The sequence below is a fragment of the Thunnus thynnus genome, chromosome 5 (assembly GCF_963924715.1).
Source record: "Thunnus thynnus chromosome 5, fThuThy2.1, whole genome shotgun sequence".
Taxonomy (NCBI): Eukaryota; Metazoa; Chordata; class Actinopteri; order Scombriformes; family Scombridae; genus Thunnus; species Thunnus thynnus.
In genome coordinates, this window is record NC_089521.1 from 24704444 (window position 1) to 24723440 (window position 18997).

An 18997-nucleotide genomic window follows, 5' to 3' on the forward strand; every position below is an offset into this window, starting at 1 on the left:
AACATGCATTGGTTACAGTGCTTGAAATATCTTTTTGTTTACACTTAAATTAGGATGCAATTCTTAAATAATGTGCTTGACTTAAACCTTGATCTCCCTTTAAAGAAAAACACCAGGGAAAAAGCTTGAGGAGCTGCAATCATTCATATAGCTGCAAATATGCATGGCTTTAATCACTCACATTTTTTTTCTTGTTGCACACTGATTAAGCTTCTTTGATTTGATGCTTTCTATTTAACTGTAAGGGAAGGTCACACTGTGGCTTACGATTTGTTGTTTGTTGGTAAATATACCGGATTATTCTCTCTAAGTGTTAGCAGAGCGTTGTGCATTTGTTTTACCATCCCGGATGCGAAACTAGACATAGTTTTGACATCCATCAGGGACAATGCAACCTGATACTGTTCTTACAGTAGAAAAGGCTCAGAGAGAGCTGGCGGGAACGGACTTGCGTGCTGACCTGTAGCTGCCACATTCACTCATGTATGATTCTATGCTGGAAATGTTACGTGCCTGTCACGTTTTTATTATGTTCACAGGTCACAAGTCATAGTGTAATAGTCTATGACCATTTGTAAAAGTTAGACATGTAGAAATGCCACTGTAATTCCTTACTCACAAATGGTAATTCCCTCTCTTTTCTTCCCTTCTCTCTGTAGTGTCAAAACATTGGATAACCAATCCTGCTACAGACTCTATAGCTACATCTTGAAGTAGGAATTAAGACGGTTACACAATGAAAAGCCCTAAGCGGCAGAAATGACCTGAGAACAACCAGGTCTCTGATCTGGGCTACAGTTCAAAAGTAACATGCTGAAGGGAACCACCTTTAGTAATAAGAATATAATTTGCTGTTACCGCAGCAGATGTTTATTTAATTGTAGCTGTAAATCATTAAATTTTCAGTTTTCTGCTACAGATAGCTCATCACTTCAAGTAACACTTGAATATATTATGCATCAACCCTCATCGAACTGGTATCAAAAACACATTAAAACACTATGAAAATGTATCTGGAAATGCTGAGTGCTTTCATTCCAAGTCTTGTATTTTTCATGACTAAAATAACAAGATCCCATCCAGTAGAGGGCAAGGCTTACTTTCAGTCATACTATCTCCATGACTCATGTCACTTCTTCCACTGCAGGTATGGACACACATGCAGACCGGCAGCAAGAGCTCTTGTTTGCAGCAGGTAGCTAGCCATGCTTACCTAGCCCGCCCACTCTTCTGTGCTCTTCCTTTTAACCTGAACATTGGCCACAACTTCCAGGACTTCACAGGACTTTCAAGGACCCCTTGTCCCTTTTTGAACTAGACTATCCTGCGGGGAAACATGGGGGAAAGACGGACACGCTCCTTTCACATGACGTGCCACATGCAACGTGACTATGGCAGTAGTCTGGGGAGCTCCTTCATGAGATGTGGCCCCAATGGATACGCCAGTACGAGCCTCAGCCTCAGCCTGGACCAGGACTTGGATGCTGACCCTGCAGCCCCCACCACTACTACAACTGCTGCCCCGCAGGCTCCTACAGCTGACAGAAGCCACTACTCTCCTGTTTCACTGGAACTGGACCCCACAGCGGTGAATAATGGATCAGGCATCCCCTGCTGTCCCCCAGCGGACAAAAAAGACCCAGCGCTGCACAGCCAGCCCTCTGTCACCTCTGTCCCACCACCTCTCCCTCGTTCGAGCTGGCTGCATCATCAAAAAGAATTCCGCCACCCTTACATGAAGACTAGCATGCAGGGGAATGTTTACAACTTCCTAGAGAGACCTGCTGGACTGAAATGCTTCCTCTACCACTTCCTCGTGTGAGTACCTCTCTGGGTGCGATACTGATACTGTTTTCAGTACATACTACAGGTCAGTTTGGCAGCAGTGGAGAATGAGCAAGACGTACTTAAAGATGATCACAGAGGCTGACAAGCATGTAATAGGCTCAAAAGGCTGAGTTGTAAAAAGAAATATAAGTAGGAGCACCAAGATAAAACAAGGTCCCCGGACACAATGCAAAAAGAAGTATGAAGTAAAAACAGAAACAAAAACTTTATCGAGACGTTTCTTTAATCTACAAACTTTGGTTGACTTAATACACCCAACCACAATGAGACATTATTACGCAAATTGAGTGTAAGAAACTTTGATATCAGTGCTAAAAGCTGTGTAAAATTCAGTAAGCAGACAACTTCGAGCTGCAGGTCTGTGCAGTGTCTCTTGGTTAGTCTTCAGTCACCAGTCCCTCGGTGTCTCCAGTCCCTCTCTCGTTAATTACATCTAGTGCTGCTCCTTCCAGTATTAGGTTCTGGTTCCCAGTAACAAAAGGAGTGGTGTCTGTGGCCTGCCTGCTGTCTGCGGTTGTTTTAAGATAGCCCACCAGAAGCAGGTCAGTGTAATCTGGTCAACCACACCTCTGGCCCTGATGAGCTTCGTCTATTCTGTTCTATCTTAACTGACAACAAATCAGGAACCTCATGCATGAAACATGGGATGTGCCTCCTAGATGCTGCTAACATGACCTGCCAGAGGAGCACACTGTGACCTACAGTTAAAACACAGCTTATATAAATCATTTTTACAACTCAGGAGCACTGTCTCTCCTTTATTGGTGTTAAACTGCTCAGACTGTGATGACGCTGGAGTGTTGTAATGTGTAGTTTAGTTAGCTTAGTGTTTAGTAAGTTTGAAAGAGAGCCAGCTGCTGAATTTGGATTTCGAACTATTCTTACCACCTGTTCATCAAGTTGTGGAATATTTTATACATATATATACATCTACATTAGCAAAATATTATAGTAATTTGCAAGTTTCATTTGACCCCATTCTACTGTAATATCCTGGTAAGTAAATAAAAGATGTAGCATTAGAACTTTAAATTAAGTTTCTCAAATAATCTGAAATGGTTAAAACATAGAAATCTTATTAATTGTATCATACAAATTTATTTGTGGCTAATAGTTAATAGCTGATAGTTTGTGATATCAAAATGATAATATCAACAGTGTTTCCCCTATAATTGTACAGGCCCGCCCAACGAGAACCCCCGCCAGGCCAAAAAATGTTTTTAATGCCAAATATCCTTTCTGTCGTTGCTGGGGAAACTCTTGTTAGTGTAGCTTCTTTTAATGTATAGGGCAGTGCGTAGTGTGTGTGTGCGTATCGAGTGAGCGGTTGAATGAGTACGAGTGGGCAGAAAAGTGACGTGAATGTGAGTGGAGCAGAGGAAAAGGTTAGCAGTGAGTTGTGAATCTGGCAGTAAATGTACAGTACAGACTCCAGTGTGTCGGGGGGGTTAGCTCTGAAGTTAACAACAATGGGTTAGCCTAACCTGATAACGCTTAACAGAGAAACGGAGAACGGAGAAATGTGTGCACCCACCCAACCCCCCCCAGAAGCCGCTTTCACCACCACAAAGGAGTCAACCTAGGGGAAACACAGGGCAAAGCAAAAGTATCTCTAATCCTTGTTAAATCTATCCGGTGCTGGTTTAGACTTTCATTTAAATCTGTTTTAGTACAGTAGATTCAAAGTGTAAAAGAACAGTTTTATCACAGTATGTTTACAAATCTTCCAAATGGATGTGTGGGATGAACAGGATGATGATGGAAAGAGAAAGAAAAAAAACTCTAAACAACATTTACAGTATGTTTGTCTGTGCCAAACAATTCGCAGCGTCGCCAAAAGTGCTCTGTGGCATTGGGCTTAACTTTTTCCAAAAAATAAAACTCTTACAAATTAATTTGACCAAGAATACCCTCTGACCATGCCACAAAAGAATCTCCTATCTTCTCTGAAGTATCCCACAATTCAGTCCCAGATGTCACATTAAGCTTTGAGCCCATGGATTTAGATCAGATTAGATGAAAATATGAATGATAAAGTTGAATTGAAAGGCTTCCTCTAAACTGTGTTTACATTCAACTGACACATTATTTTCATGACTTACACATTGAGTCAAATAAAATAAAATTTCCCTCAGAAAAAGCAAGCTTCATAAGGACTCCCCATTTTTGGTTGATGCTACAGAGTTCTGTGTTTTTATGCTTTATCTAGTGTCATACTGCATCTATATGGTCACAGCGAATAATATTTCATTAGATCATTAATTGGCTGAAAGGCAGACAGTATATAAACCATGTTGCGTCTAAGTAAACCTGCACGCAGCACAGATAAACCAGAGTACAGATGCTGTATATTTGTGTCCTGAGGGTCAAATGACTCCCAACACATTTGGTCAATTGACCTTCATCAAGGTCACATGGTGAGCAGTCTGAAGTGAAAGCAACACTATGGATGAAACAACAAACCAACACAGAAGACAGTTCAGCTGTATAAATAACATCACATTAGCCACTAGACCGTAGTAGTAGTAAGTAGTAGTAGTAGTAAGTTTCCACTGTTTTTTTCACAGTAGTTGACTATTCATTATTGTATAAGTAATTACGGAACAAGCTGTATAATGCAGGTTCATAAGGGACAGACTGCTTCATTCATAATTGTTACCATCAGTAAAGGTAAATGTTTAAACTTCATTTTTGAGTTGTGCTTTATATGGGTCATTAGTTTCATGCCATGATAAGAAAAAGGCTTACATATGTAGGTATGACTGTAAAAGAGCAGTGTGACACTTTTTCATCCTGTTTGCTTTTGCATTGCACGGTCAAGTGAAGTCACTTTATTTAAAGAGCGCATTTAAAAACAACATATTTTGACACAGACTTATTTATGCATGAACTTCTGCTTTTGTCTGTTAAGAGGAGTAAAATAGTACGTCTTTTATTGTCATGCGTTGAAAATTTATTTTCTCAAAAATTACAGTTAAGGGTGAACTACTAAAAGTAAATCATCAGTGTATCGTTTCCAAGAAATACTGTAATGGAAAGAGGGGGTTACTTTGAGCACCATTTAGCACATGGTCGTTACTGTTTCCGCCTACTTGTTCACAGCATTTGAAGCAGCATCTCACTTTTGGGTCATGACTCAGCAGTTTGGCAGCTCTGGCCAGAAAATAACCAGGATTACAGTTTTTCGACCTCCTATGCTTCTGGCAACAAGCTTAATGTTTTCAACCTCTGAGTCCTGTTCCTCCCAAATCATCCATCATCCAAACATATTTATCCCCCTCTACAGTACTTAAGCTCAGTTGCCTTCAAATTACCCAATCATTTAAACATAGTCTTGGCCTAATGTTAAGCCATTACAAATAGCAGGTGCGCCTATTACTGCACTTTCCAGTTCTGTCTGTGTGAAATTGTGCCTGAAGAGAGGTAGAATTTGTCTGTCTCATTAAAATATTCCCTTTGTCAGTCAAAGATGGATGGAAACACCGGGGAGATTCTCTCCTTTACTGTATGTTTGTGTGTTTTGTGTGCCCTGCATTGATGATAATCTCTCCCAGCAGTAATTGAGGCTCTAATGTTCTCCCTTCACAGAGGAGAGAGAACCCGAGCCTGTCCTTCATTTAATATTAAACCCTTCTGACTGATCCCCGCTGACACTCCTTTAAGTAACTCTTACTTGTCGATGGCTATCGCTGGTGGCCATCTATTCTCCTGGCCTCTTTAGAGATTGGCAGGGGGAGAAGGGATGCACAAAGGGCCGTATGCAGCACTCATGACAGCCCTAATAGGTCTGCTCTAATAGGCCTGCTCACACACACACACACACACACACAAACAACACACACACACACACATGCGCAGGTGGTTGCTTAATTCATCACTGCCCCCTTATCATCCTGAAGCCAGGATCAGCAACATTTCCACAACTGCCAGCAATGCAGCACACGCAAACACAGTACATGCTCACGTGCAGGTGCAGGCAAACATCTATCCAAACACACACACACACACACATGACACAGATGTGCTAATGTGGTGGGATTGCACAATACAGTGAAGGGAAATACACAAACATATTGGATCATACAGGCTTATATATAAATCTGAAATGCACTCATCAACACTCCCATCTGGCTGTTTCAGAACATCTGTCCAGTCAACAGGTATCATAATAGGGTAACTAAAGGTTAGACATTTGACACAGATCGATGCATTTACAATATACACATACTTTATGTGCATTGAATCTGTGTGTATTGATTGACAAACATAGATATGGGCCTTCTCTGTAACATTTTGACCAATATCTGTTCCTGACAGACGGTATAGATCCAAAAAGTTTTTAGTAGAAGGCAAGTCAATTTTATTTATTAGTATCACAATTCATAAATATTACATTCTGTTCACATACAACACCTGTTATCCTTCCTCAATTCAGATCTGGAAACCCCCCCCAAAAGACTTTTAACGGGGGTAAAAAAAAAAAAAGGGAAGTAACCTCATGAAGAGCAACAGAGGAAGGATCCCTCTTCCAGGATGGACTGGCATACAATAGATGTTGTGTACAGAAACTCAAGCACACCATTCACACAGAGGAAGAATAGACAAGATGTGAGGCAGAATCTCCTGGAGGATTAAGATCCAGATCCAAAATGTCTGGAAATAAGGCAAAGACAGCCAAGGGAGAGAAAGAGAGAGAGAGAGAGAGAGAGGCTCCAGTGTTGAGTAAAGTTGCGTGAACTCTTTTGAAAAGCTCATTTGAAATCCAAACAGATAAAGATTGGCATGGTGACAACTCTCATTGTTTGGCTGAAGGGGCATATTTAGCCTCTCATATTTCATTTTTTCTTTTCCTTTATTTATGTCTTTGCAGATAAGTGCTTTATAAAAACATTATTATTATTTGATGAAGGCTTCAGTTACAAAAAATGAATTAAAAATTAATGAAATTTAAGCAGTCACAGTTTCAGGTTTTGCAGGCTTTATGTAGAAATTGCCAGGAGGCATCATTCTTTGAAAACATTGAACGATTAATTTATATGATATTTAACAAAATGTTATGACAAATTTGTCTAATCCTAGAGTAGACAGACAGGAACACAGACATACACGCGCATGCCACGCTAATGATGACAGAGTAGTCAAAGTGGGTAAAAATCCCTTGGACTCGAGACAGCATACGTGGACATGTGTCCTAAAAGAGTCTTATGCAATGGCTTGCAGACTCACCAGCACAGAGACAACCTGGAGCAATGATCCCCTTCACGTTTGGGCCACTCCCTCCGAGTCTTTTACATAACCAAATGGAATAAACATGTATGTCCTCATGATTCCTAAATGCCCTTCTCAGTCTGCACGCAGATTACAACCAACCTCTTGGTCCTCTCATCCACAAACTCTAAACAGTTCAGTTTCTTAAAACATATTGCAATACAGAAGTAAATGCAGTTGAGATAAAATTGTTTGAGCTGAAGCAGTAGGAGAAGGAGAGCTTAGTCTACTCACTATTGATAAAAGTCATTTGTCTTTTCATTATCTATAACGATTACTATTATTATTTTTAAATATGAAAGGTCATTTTGACAATAACATCATTACAGCACAACCAGTTAGCAGTGGAGAAGCATTGCACCTGTTTATCCTCATGAAAATACAGCTGGTCAGATATTATCTGGAATACTTGGTTCTGTTGTGTGTTTTTATATCTGGACAGATTATTAAAATGACTATAGTGTATCCTCAGCCTCCAGGCTTTACCATCCATCAATGTGGAAAGGGCAGAAAGGAAACCTTGCTGGATATCTGCTTACAAGAGATTACTTATGAATCAAGTGTACTGTATGGGTCACTTCCATTTCTCAGTAGCAAGTTATGTGCTCATTGAAATATCTTTAATGCTATTGCTTTTGAAGTTGAAGACTTTGGCCTCTGAATGACATGTCCAACATTCGAAAAAGTGACAGAGCAGCATTAAAATAAATTATGTTCCCTTTTAAAGACTAGCTAGCAACTTAAGGAGTAAAACTGTCCTGTGATTTAAAAAAAAAATTTCACTTGTTTCACTTGTTTCACTTTCACTGTTAATGTGCATAAAATGTACCCACTAGTGTATTTGCCAGCTCTCCCACTTTAGCTTTCAAGCTAAGCGAACAGACTTGTTCCTATGTATTTTAAAGACACTGAATGATTAATATCCCTTATTTTCCTGACTGGATCCATTGAACTCTATTGTGTGGTGCACTATAGAAAAACAGCATGTGCTGTGTACAATTTATTGTCAAGATGTTCAATTCAAATGTAGAGTCAAAGGAATACCTTTATTTATTTAAATGTCTTCCCACCAATGGTTTGCCTATCAACTCTTTTTATGCCATAAAAAACTGCAAAGACTCATTACTTATCAGCCCGCCAAAAGGTATAAATTAACCCATACCTAACCAGCTCAACACTTTAGTGAAGCATTTAAGACATAGAATGTACAGCATTTTTCCACAAATCCTCTCTAACATAACTATTTGACTCCCAAGCATGTAATTTATACCCTCAGGTAAACATTGAGTGTATGGATTATAAGCCTTAGCATTGCTACTTGTGCCCTGTGCTGTGTTGCTGTTAGCACAGGTGTTTAAACTTACAAAGTAGCACCTACAATAATTATATTCTAATACCTAACAATGACAGTTAAATCTACAACTGAATGTAATTTATAAGCGGATAGTAATACACTTTTTAGTAATGCACAGCTTTTCTTGTTGCTAACGCTGAATCTAACTTATACATGTTGAAGTTAATGGTAATGAATTACCATTCACTATTGTGTGATACCCCTCCCAACATTTGCTTTTTTCATTCATCTTGCCCTCGAACCTGTAAGGAGATTTACATCTATTTTCCAAGTATATGGTGGACAAGATGATAACTAAGCCAGGATGGAATATCCATGTTTGTGGCTGGTGGCTGATGTGGTGTAATCCACCCTAAGCTCTTCCATGGATGGGATGGGGGGGGGGGGGGGGGGGGGGGGGGTTAAGTAAAGAGGGTTTTGGAGGGCTGCTCTGTCTTTGACCATGCAATGATGGCCAGGGCAATTGGCGTGCTCCTGTGTTCTAGTTTGTGCTTGTTTAGGTCACAAATCCTTTCTTCGTGTCATGTTGAAGAGCCAGTCTTAGAAGAGTGAGGTGTTTAAATCCAAGAAACAGAAAAAAACAATTTCTATTTTTTATGTAAACAATATGGGAGGTCAGGCAGCCAACTCACTCAACTTACACTTGGCTCTGACCTCGTCCGTTCCCAAAAGCATACACCAAACATGTGGAGATTGTGGTGTGACAATAATGGACTTAGAATCAGAGCATATGGGTGGATGCTGGGGCAGAGGTGGAGCTTATGAAATGCATTATGAACAGCAACAGTAATGACACCAACAGCATAGGTTAATTTGATCAGCGGCTAAGACTCATTGCATATGTTGTTGCCGAATGCTAACAAAATAATGTTTTTTGGTTGATATCACCGGGTGTTCAAATTTTACGTACCAGTACATTAGTGCCCATTTTAGCATAGATATGGACAAAACCCCAGGAACCTGTTTTAACTTTTCTGGAAAACTGATGAAAGAATCAGTTTATGATAAAGATAAATATGCTGTAGAAACATGGGTGATACAGTTCAATAAGGAGAGATCAGTTGGAAGTGTATTATGACATTTATTGACATTAGAGACAAAGATTTTTGAGAATCGATGTGAAGCATCTTCATAAAGGCCCCTATGAAGACAGGAGATAGGACAGGATCCCCCTAGAGTCTAGACACTGGTGCTGGTGGAGTGGAGCCAGAAGATGGTTGATGGAAACATTTGGACGAGTCTCTCTGGATATCATGGAGGTCATGGTGGTGATGGGGAAGAGGTGGGTTATGTAATAATAGATCTGAAAGACAGAATGGCAGACTTGCAGCAATGTTTAAAGGACGGCATCTGGAGACTGATTGATTCAATTAATTACATTGTTTATTAATCCTAAACATTTGCTGGCCACAACTTCCTAAACTTGAAATTTGCTTGCCATTAATTCAAACTACTGTAAATACTAAAATGGAGTATTTTCACCTTTTATTACCCAATGTGTGCTACCTGTCGACTGACACAAAAAATCTTAAATGTCTTTATATTTATAGCATAGCATTATGTTTGTATAGCATTATGTTTCTTTTACTTGCACTCAGTCTTTTTTCAGTCTTAAAACAACAGTCAGGTGTGCATTTGAACATTGAAAGAAGTTTTCTTCACTGTTATCATCCCTCCTGTTCATACTGGCGATTAAAAGATCCCCCTCAAATGTACTTTCAATGTAAGTGATGGTGGCCAAAATCCAAAGTGTGGATAAAAGTTTATCTGAAGCTTATATGAGGCTTCAGCAGTCTGAGTTAGTCATATCAAGTGAATATCTGCTACATCTACAGTCTTTTAGCATAAAGTTCCCTCTTTGTGTTTCCTCAGATAGTGTTTCCCTGTTGAACTGTGACAAAAAGAGGGAAAGATATGTGCCTGATTTGACTAATTTGGACGGCTGAAGCTTTCTTATTAGCTTCAGAAAAACTTAAATACATTTTTGCACAGATGGAGGACTGTGGATTTTGGCCCCTATCACTTACATTGTACATGCATTATGAAGGGATCTTCTAATAGCCAGTATAAATAGAAGGAATTATTATGGCACGAAAACCCTATTTCAATGTTCATTTGCGTACCTGACTATTGTTTTAAGACAGACTTGAAAAATTGTGAACCCATCCTTTAACACACAGAGTTTTCAACTGGTAGGGTGTGTGTGTGTGTGTGTGTGTGTGTGTGTGTGTAATCCAGTCTGTGGTGTGGGCATATTGTATAAAGTGTGTTATTAATGCGCATGCATGAATCTGTAAGTATGAACATTTCCCATTTGTATCACCCAAACCTTTGAGACCACGTCGTCCCCTCTGTCGTTATTTACATGTAGGTAATGTTTTCTAAGCCTGACTTAGTTTCACAGTTGATTGAGTAGAGGGTTTGGTGTGGCTCAACATTGTACTTATTTTAGTGAATCTGGACGGATCTGCAGTCAATAATACTCGCTAAAGCCCCAGCTGTTTTGTTTTAATCAGATCCCAGGGGTTTTGGCCTGGCAAAATAAGGTTGGCTAATGGCTATGAGTGACCCAGCCCTGTCCCCAGCACCTCCCTGGGCCGGCAATGCAGTAAGCTTTAGCGTATGACATTGAGCATCGTGCCTTGAGATAACTTCTGTTGTGATTTGGTGCTATATAAATAAATTAAAAATAAATTGACGTGAGGAAAATGCTAACTCAGTTTTCTCAGTTTTTCAATTCAGTTTAGCTACTAGGTGTATCCAGCCTAGCAAAAATACAGCACTTAAATTAAACTGCAGTCAAGTTTTTGGGAGTGGACTTCATCAGGGCTGTGTGTGTGCTGTAATGTTTTCTTTAATCTTGGGGGCTTTTTTGTCGGTCAAGAGACATTGTTGGTAAACTCAAAGCCATTATAACTTCAAGTATGGGAGTTTTCTTGGCATGTTTTAATGCACTGACTTCCTGCTATTTTGAAGAACAGCACATATTGTGAACCAGTCTAATAAACTCCAATTTAGTAGTGGTTACTCTTACTGACTTGGATATAAAAAGGTAATTTCAATTTCTCATTCTGATGATCTTAATTCTCAGTATGTATGAGCTATAGATGTCACCCACCTTTTTTGTTTTTGCCCCTGATTCACATCAATTTAGTTAAATTACATTTTAATGGTTACATTAAAATACATTATAGTTTTTTTTTCTTAAGCTGCTGTCTCCTACACCAAGAATGAACCTCATTTCAGCTCAACAGTTTAGATGTCTAACAGCTGAATAGTTCTGTGTCAGGAAAATATCACAACTTTCTTTTAATGGTTTCCTACAATATTTTGTATGATGTCTTGTAGTGTTTTGAGAGAGGAATGTTAGTGTGGATATTTTGTGGCAGGAAGGTTTGGACAGCCTGCTGTGATTCCCAGCATGAGCAAAAGCTTTTAACCAACAGCGGCACTTTAGAGGTGTGGTACACCTGAGAAATGTCACTGAAATTGAATCAATGTGACCCTGTTTTTTAACACAAAGAAGCTCTGCTCGCTGTCATTCCCAGCACTCCTCTCTCCAACTCTGACTCACGTTTCCACCGTTGTCTTCCTGCAACAACTCAACTCTTCTCCTTGAGCGAGATTTGGTGAGACACAAAAACGAACAGAATGGATCAAGTGAAAGGCAAAGAAAAATACACTGTTGTCAGACACTTATAATAACAATCTGAGCCTTTCCGTGGCAAAAACAAGCAGTTTAAGTAGACGTACAATTGAGTGTGGGGTGCAATTTAGTCTGGCGGGTGTATATGGTTTGGTCAAGTGGTGTTGCCGTACCTAGCTGTCCAAGATGGCAGACCCACTTCCTGTAGTGACAGGCGGAATATGTTTCTCAGCTGGATTTGTTTCCTGGATTACAGATTTTAGACCATGGTCGCAGTGCTGTAACTATGTAGGCTGCACAATAACATGGCTATTAACAAATAATTTTTATAAAACAATATTACAATTGAAATACTAAAATTGCTATTAAAATAGCCTATTTAATTCAAGCTCACTTGGACCACTTGGAAGTTGCTTCTGGGCTGGATGTGACCCGCAGACCACCCGTTGAATAGGCCGGGCATAGGACATGCCCAATATGCATGTATGAAGACTGCATACATTTACAGGTATTGCCTACATGTGTGGTTCCATGTTTTGCTTCATCCTTATAAACTTGCTTGAAAAATGCATTTTGCCCCTTTCAAGCCTATGAAAGTTGGAAAAAATGTTATGATGATCTTGAGGCATTTTGAGTTTTATTTCATAATATTTTAATGCTTTTCTAACGAATTGCCTTAAAGCCAAAATTGGTTACAGCCATGTGCTGGATGGCTTGTCCAGTGTGTTTTGATATTTATCCTGCTGGTAGTACTGTATGTGGAATCCCAGCACTGTATCATCCTTTCAAAGCAAAACAAATGTTATAGTCTCATGCGTTTAAGGAAAACATGTAGATTGCATGACCTCGTCAATGACCTGCATGACTATGACATCATATTTATGCTTATCCCAATAAGATTATCTCAGTTTAACACAAAGGAAATGGGTTTTGAGTTGACTTTACCTGCCCTCTTTGTTTGGTCTTTCCTTTCGAAGAGGCTGGTAATGCCTCTGCATGAGAGCCTGGCAACAGTGTTATAATACATATCCTCATTTTCATAGGCCGGATGCTACACAGATCTCCACAGTGAATGTAGGACAGGCAATATTGCTATGGTACAGTCAAGTCATAGTGGTAATTATCTACATATTACAGTTCACTTTTGTGACTTGTCTATAAGTATACTGTGGCAGATTTCGAGATTTCTTGAGAATTTTATTTTCATACCTGAGCAGGAGGTTTTTCAGGTGCCAGTAGTATTCAACAATTTAGTCAGAGATACTTACAGTATTATGAGGAAATGAATAGAGCTGCAATGATTAGTTGATTAATTAATAGCTGATTAATATTGAAAATATTTGTTAGTTGAAGCCCTTGAATTGACTAGTTACTTCATATGGTTCTACAGTTTGATTTGGTAGAAAAGACCCAAAATCCAAAGAATTCAGAAAGGGCTGTAAACAGACATTAACAATAGATATTTGTGATGTAAACTACACCAAAAATGTTTTAACATGTAAAACAGAAGAGATTGGTTTGATGATGAAGCTGCAGATAGATAAGATAATAACACTGAAAACAATACTTCTTAAACTGAATATCCTGCTGATGTACACAAAAGCCATTGAGTCAAGTTAAGTAATATTATCCTTCATTTCTTGACTTCTCAGTCACTTGAAATCAAAAATTTAAATTGAAGAAAAGGACTGCTTTTGGAGCCTTGTATTTATGCAACCCAGTCTCATATGAAAATGTGTAATAGCTTCGTTGGTCAAAAAGCAAAACATATTAGTTTCACAGTAATGGCTCTAAAATTGTACAATGCCTATGTTTTTTTTGGCCTGTTCTCTTTTATTGGTCTGCGTCCACGTCATGTGACTGTCAAGTTTCCCTCTGTAGATATATCTTTTTACAACCCTATTTACAACCCTAAACCGGAAAAACTTCAACTGTGGTTATGATTTGTATCAAGCTGTGTAGTGCGGCTCTAGGGAATTATAGTTTTTAAAAAATATTAGTTTTTCCTAGAATTGAATGCTTAGAATTAAATACCGAATTGAGAGTACACTGAGGAGTTTAAGGGGATGGTGAACACATTTTGTAATCAGATTTTAAATATCTAATTGTTAAATAGGTAAAAATTAATTTTAACCATATTTTACCCATATCTGACAGCGCCCCCAGTTGTTGATACTCACATAATAGCTGAGGTCAAGAGCTCTCTGTAACAGTTGATCCCATGTTTGTAACCTTTTTTGAATTATAAGCCTTCAATTATGCACCAAGGTCAAGGTTCAAAGATCAGTATTTCAAAGCAGGAGCCATGTAGACTCTTCATACTGACATATGTTACTCTCCAGGTCGAGACCTTTCCAACAATCTATTTGGTTTAGCTCTACGACAAAGTTTTAATTTTCTCATTTCATGGACACAAGCCATTCCAGGCCTAGTTTCAGAGAGCACGTTGAATGCCTAATATATAAAATGAAATGTTATTTTATTTTTTAATTTTTTAGTGGAAACAGTAACCAAATTGAGTCACCTTCAGAGATAACAATACTGCTGACAATCTATGGCATTACTACAGGCTTGGAGGAAGGCCTGAAGTGCTTGGGTTAGGGTTAGGGCTGAATAGATCAACCTGTTATCATTCCCAGGTTGCATAGGGAATAGTAACCTATGCAAATAGGTTACTATTCCCTATGCACACATGCATAGGTTACTATTTACACAACCCTGGAGATTTTTTTGTATCTTTATGATTCTTGGTTTTGGGATTTTATGTTAGCATGACATAGTCCATTCAATCAGAATCTGTTTTATTAGCCAATGCAAGCATACAAAGAATGGGTCTTTGCTCCCAAAAAACAAAAACAGAAGAATAAAAATAGACAAAAGTAAGGTAATAATAATAATAATAATAATGAAATAAAGAAAGTAATAAATAATAAAATAAAATAAAAATAATAATATTAAAGTTCTCTTTATACATCCATGGTTTTCGCAAATGGAAACTTGACAGTCATGTGATGTGGACGCAGGCCAATAGAAAAGAATAGGCCAAAAAAAAACAAACGTTGACATTTCACAATTGTAGAGCCGTTAACGTGAAACTAATGTGTTTTGCGCTGTGGACCAACGCATTTATTACACATTTTGATGTGAGACTGGGTTGGCTTATGACTGCTTTAGCTGATTCATGCCCCATTTGCGTGACCCATCCTGTTCCTGTTTGACTTTACATAGTGTTAAATCATTTGCTTTTAGTGAAAATGTACTGTACACCCCACAGAGGGATGGATTGGCTCTAAGCCAGGTTTTTAGTTGTCATACACATCTCAAATCCTTCACTCCCATATGTCGTAGAGATACACCAAGGGGTGTGTCTCTAGAGAGCTGTAAGGGGTGGTGAGGGCTACATGTGAAATCTCATTGGCTACCTCAACTCCCATCTCAACTTCTTGAGGCACATTTCACATTTTTCACTTCAAAACATTTCTTTTTGAGCCTGCGCCTGTGGTCCTAGTCATGGGGAGCAAAGAGATGACCTAACCAAAATAGCATCTTTGATCTCGGTGTCTCGCCTTGGTTACCCCAGTCAAAATGGCATGTACGCAACACAGCAACAAATTGGAGGGGATGATGTCACCTCTGCTCACCCTATTCTTGATGACTCGCTTCTTCATAGGTCCAAGAATACACTCAGAACATTATGCTTCAATGCTTTTGCATCTTGCATGCTTTTGTGTTTTTAACAGAATGCAAGAGAGGGAGTAAGGGATCTGTTTGTGTGTGTGTGTGTGTGTGTGTGTGTGTGTGTGTGTGTGTGTGTGTGTGTGTGTGTATGGGGTGAGCAGTAATCCTCATAGAGTAAAATCACTGTCCCATCTGCCCAATGTGTCATAGTCTGTGTGTAAGGGGAATCCTCCTTTAGGAGTCTTACCTTCCATCACCCCACGTTTGTCTGCTTTATGCTCATCCTACGACCTGACAGACCAGAAATGAGCATGATCTTTTAATTACAGAAAATATTAAACCTTTTTCTTTAAATTAACTGGAGGAACATGTGAGTATCCATTATGCAGGTGTGTCTCAAAGGGGTGTTTGATTTACTAACATGTCTTTTTTGGGGTTATTCATTTCAAAATATCCAAATCAGACCAATACAATTGGGGGCCTCCATCCATTATTTTCAGTGGGAGTATATTTCTGCATTATTTTGTAAGTTGCATGAATAATAATAAACAACAGACACTTACATAACCCTTCCGGCATATGGCGTTTAATCCAGCTTGTAGTACACAACATCAGAATGCACCCACTGCTGTTTGTTTTTTAAAGTGAGCTTGATCATGATGATGGTGCATGCAAACACTCATAGTATGCCATGTAAAAGCACTTAAAACATGTGGATTATTTCTGGGATCATTAAAACACACAACTGATTGTGCTCTTAATCCTGTAGGGTCTAGAAAAAGTCCAAGCAAAGCTCCTCCTGAGCCTCTTGAAAAATTTAGGATGAGTAAAAGTTGGAAATATCCCAAGTGAAAGTTATAGCTACCCATTACAAAACCTTTTAATCAAAGTTTTAAAGTATGTTGAATTAAGTACACCAAAGTATTAAAAGAAAATGCAAGCAATGCTTCATTAAAAAAAAATCAAACAAACACTAAGATCAGAAATTAATCTTAAGGAATCCAGTGAAGAAATAAAATGTAATAAGAAAAATAATTTTGAGGCACTGCAAACGATGTAGACATAACAATAAAAAATAAAGAATCCCAGATTTTAAAACACTCATAAAATGTTTATGGTATTTTTAGGACTTGGTATTATTATGGTGTAAATCATGGAATTCATGGGGAGTTATCTATCCCATAATCAGCGTGCATATTTTCTATTTCACTTTTTAATTTTTTCCTTTCTTTACTTCCCCTCTGCTATATTATTACTCTTTTGATGTCGTCAATCTGTTGATTATTTGCAATTTTTTAAAATAATCCGTTAAACATTTCAGTCATTTTTCAAGTAAAAATGCCAAACATTTGCTGTTTTTGATATCTGTAATGTGAGGATTTGCCCAATCTATGATTTCCTTCTAATCTATGATAGTAAACTGAATATCTTTGGGTTTTGGACTTTATGTCAGACAAAACAAGCAAATTAAACTTGTCACATTGGGCTATGGGAAGATATAAGGTGCATTTTCACTTTTTTCTTTAGTTTCATCTCTACTTTCCTCCCTCCCTTCACTCCTTTGCTCTCTTCCTTCACTCTCACTTTAATCCACATTTGCTCTCCAGCCGCCTCTCCCACCTTTCTCTCCTTCTTCCCCAACCTTCATTTAGGTGTGCGGGTAATGGATGTCCGACTCACAGGGTTATATTTGTAGACTATGTATATACACTGACAGATGGACAGTCTCGTCGGAATGTTTCACTGTTGCTAGGAGACATGGAAACATCCTGTCAGCTGTTAATACAAGCAAATTGATGAAAAGGAAGAAAAAGGAAAAGCGGAGGCGAAGTACCTTGACTTTTCTGTAGGCTAGCTGCCTAGTAAAGTGCTTGTTTATTTTATTAAGTAGCAAGTCACACAAGTAGTCCAGAAAATCAATCTTTATGTCAAGAAGTAGTGAGGTCAGCTTGATAGTAATTAGAAATATAAATACCTGATCAAACATCAGATTCTTAAAACAATACTTATATACAGTGATGAAGTATTTCTACTTTATTTCTCACTACTGACACAGTGACTAATATGCAGTGATGACTGACTGAAAATACTGTGTTTCTCCCTACAGCTTTCTCATGGTCCTGGTGTGTCTAATCTTCAGTGTCCTGTCTACAATAGAACAGTATGCAGACTTTGCCACTGGAACCCTCTTCTGGATGGTGAGTTGTTTAATTGTGCTGATATACCAAACATAAAAAAACCACTTCCACAACTTTCACAGAACTCTACAAGTCCAGATCCATCCTCATAAATCACTTATGTGGAATGTAGGTTGCACACCATAGCTCTACTGAGATGACGGTAATTATTGACTAAAAGGTCCCGCACACACACATAAGTGTTTTTATACTGGCAAAGTAGACTGCTGCTCAAGTGAAAGTTGGTTGGTGTTATGCTTGAATGATGTGAGGTCATTTTGATTTAAACTCTATTTAATTAGGTAGTCTCACTGAGATTGAGATCTCTTTTTTAAAGTGAAACCCGAGAACAAAAACATTCACAATCAGACAAGCACACAATCAGCATACAGAAACAACACAGCTAAGGCCAGACGACCACAATCAGCAAGGATTAACAAAGTTATAAGAATCTGAAGAAACATCAGATGATAACATTTTAAAATCTCCAAGGGGAGTGAAAGAATCTGGTTTGAGGGCAGTTTTGCAGTTCATTCCATTTAAAAGGTGTATATCTGAAACCAGTTCTGCCAAGATTAGTCGGTACGTAAGGGATATCTAAGCTTAAGTGGGTCGTGTACTGAAGTTACAAGATTTAAATGTGAGAAGAGATATGTGGTAGTTTGGAAGCTTAAACATATCGTGAGATGATTATTCCTTCTTGTCCTCAAGAAAGTCCATCCAACCTGAGAACAATGATGAGTACGAAATTTGTCATTAACCATTAAGAATGTTAAAGGTTTAACCTCTCTCAATTTAACAGTTACAACAAAACTAATTGGAGGCTCAGACAGATATCAGTAAAGCACATTTCGTGCATGCTTACACAGTCCTTAGAAAAGGTCCAATCAGGCAAAATAAATGAAAATAATCACTAGTTGCAGCCCACATAACGCCATATCTGTGGATGTATATATAGTATATTGACAGAGTGGATTTAGTGATGCTTCCTTGACAATTGATACTTCAGTTTTCTTGTGTAACGAA

General features: G+C 38.6%; 1 protein-coding gene across 4 annotated transcripts in view; it reads left to right on the forward strand.

The window, feature by feature from the left end:
- Positions 1–18997, forward strand: part of kcnq1.2 (potassium voltage-gated channel, KQT-like subfamily, member 1.2) — a 185288-nt gene that overhangs the window by 2866 nt on the left and 163425 nt on the right. For all 4 annotated transcript variants that reach the window (XM_067590335.1, XM_067590338.1, XM_067590337.1 and 1 more), the window contains exons 2-3: positions 1148–1818; positions 17902–17992. In XM_067590335.1, the coding sequence (XP_067446436.1) occupies positions 1337–1818; positions 17902–17992 (573 nt within the window). In that variant the 5' untranslated portion in view covers positions 1148–1336. The remainder of the gene's footprint in view (positions 1–1147; positions 1819–17901; positions 17993–18997) is intronic.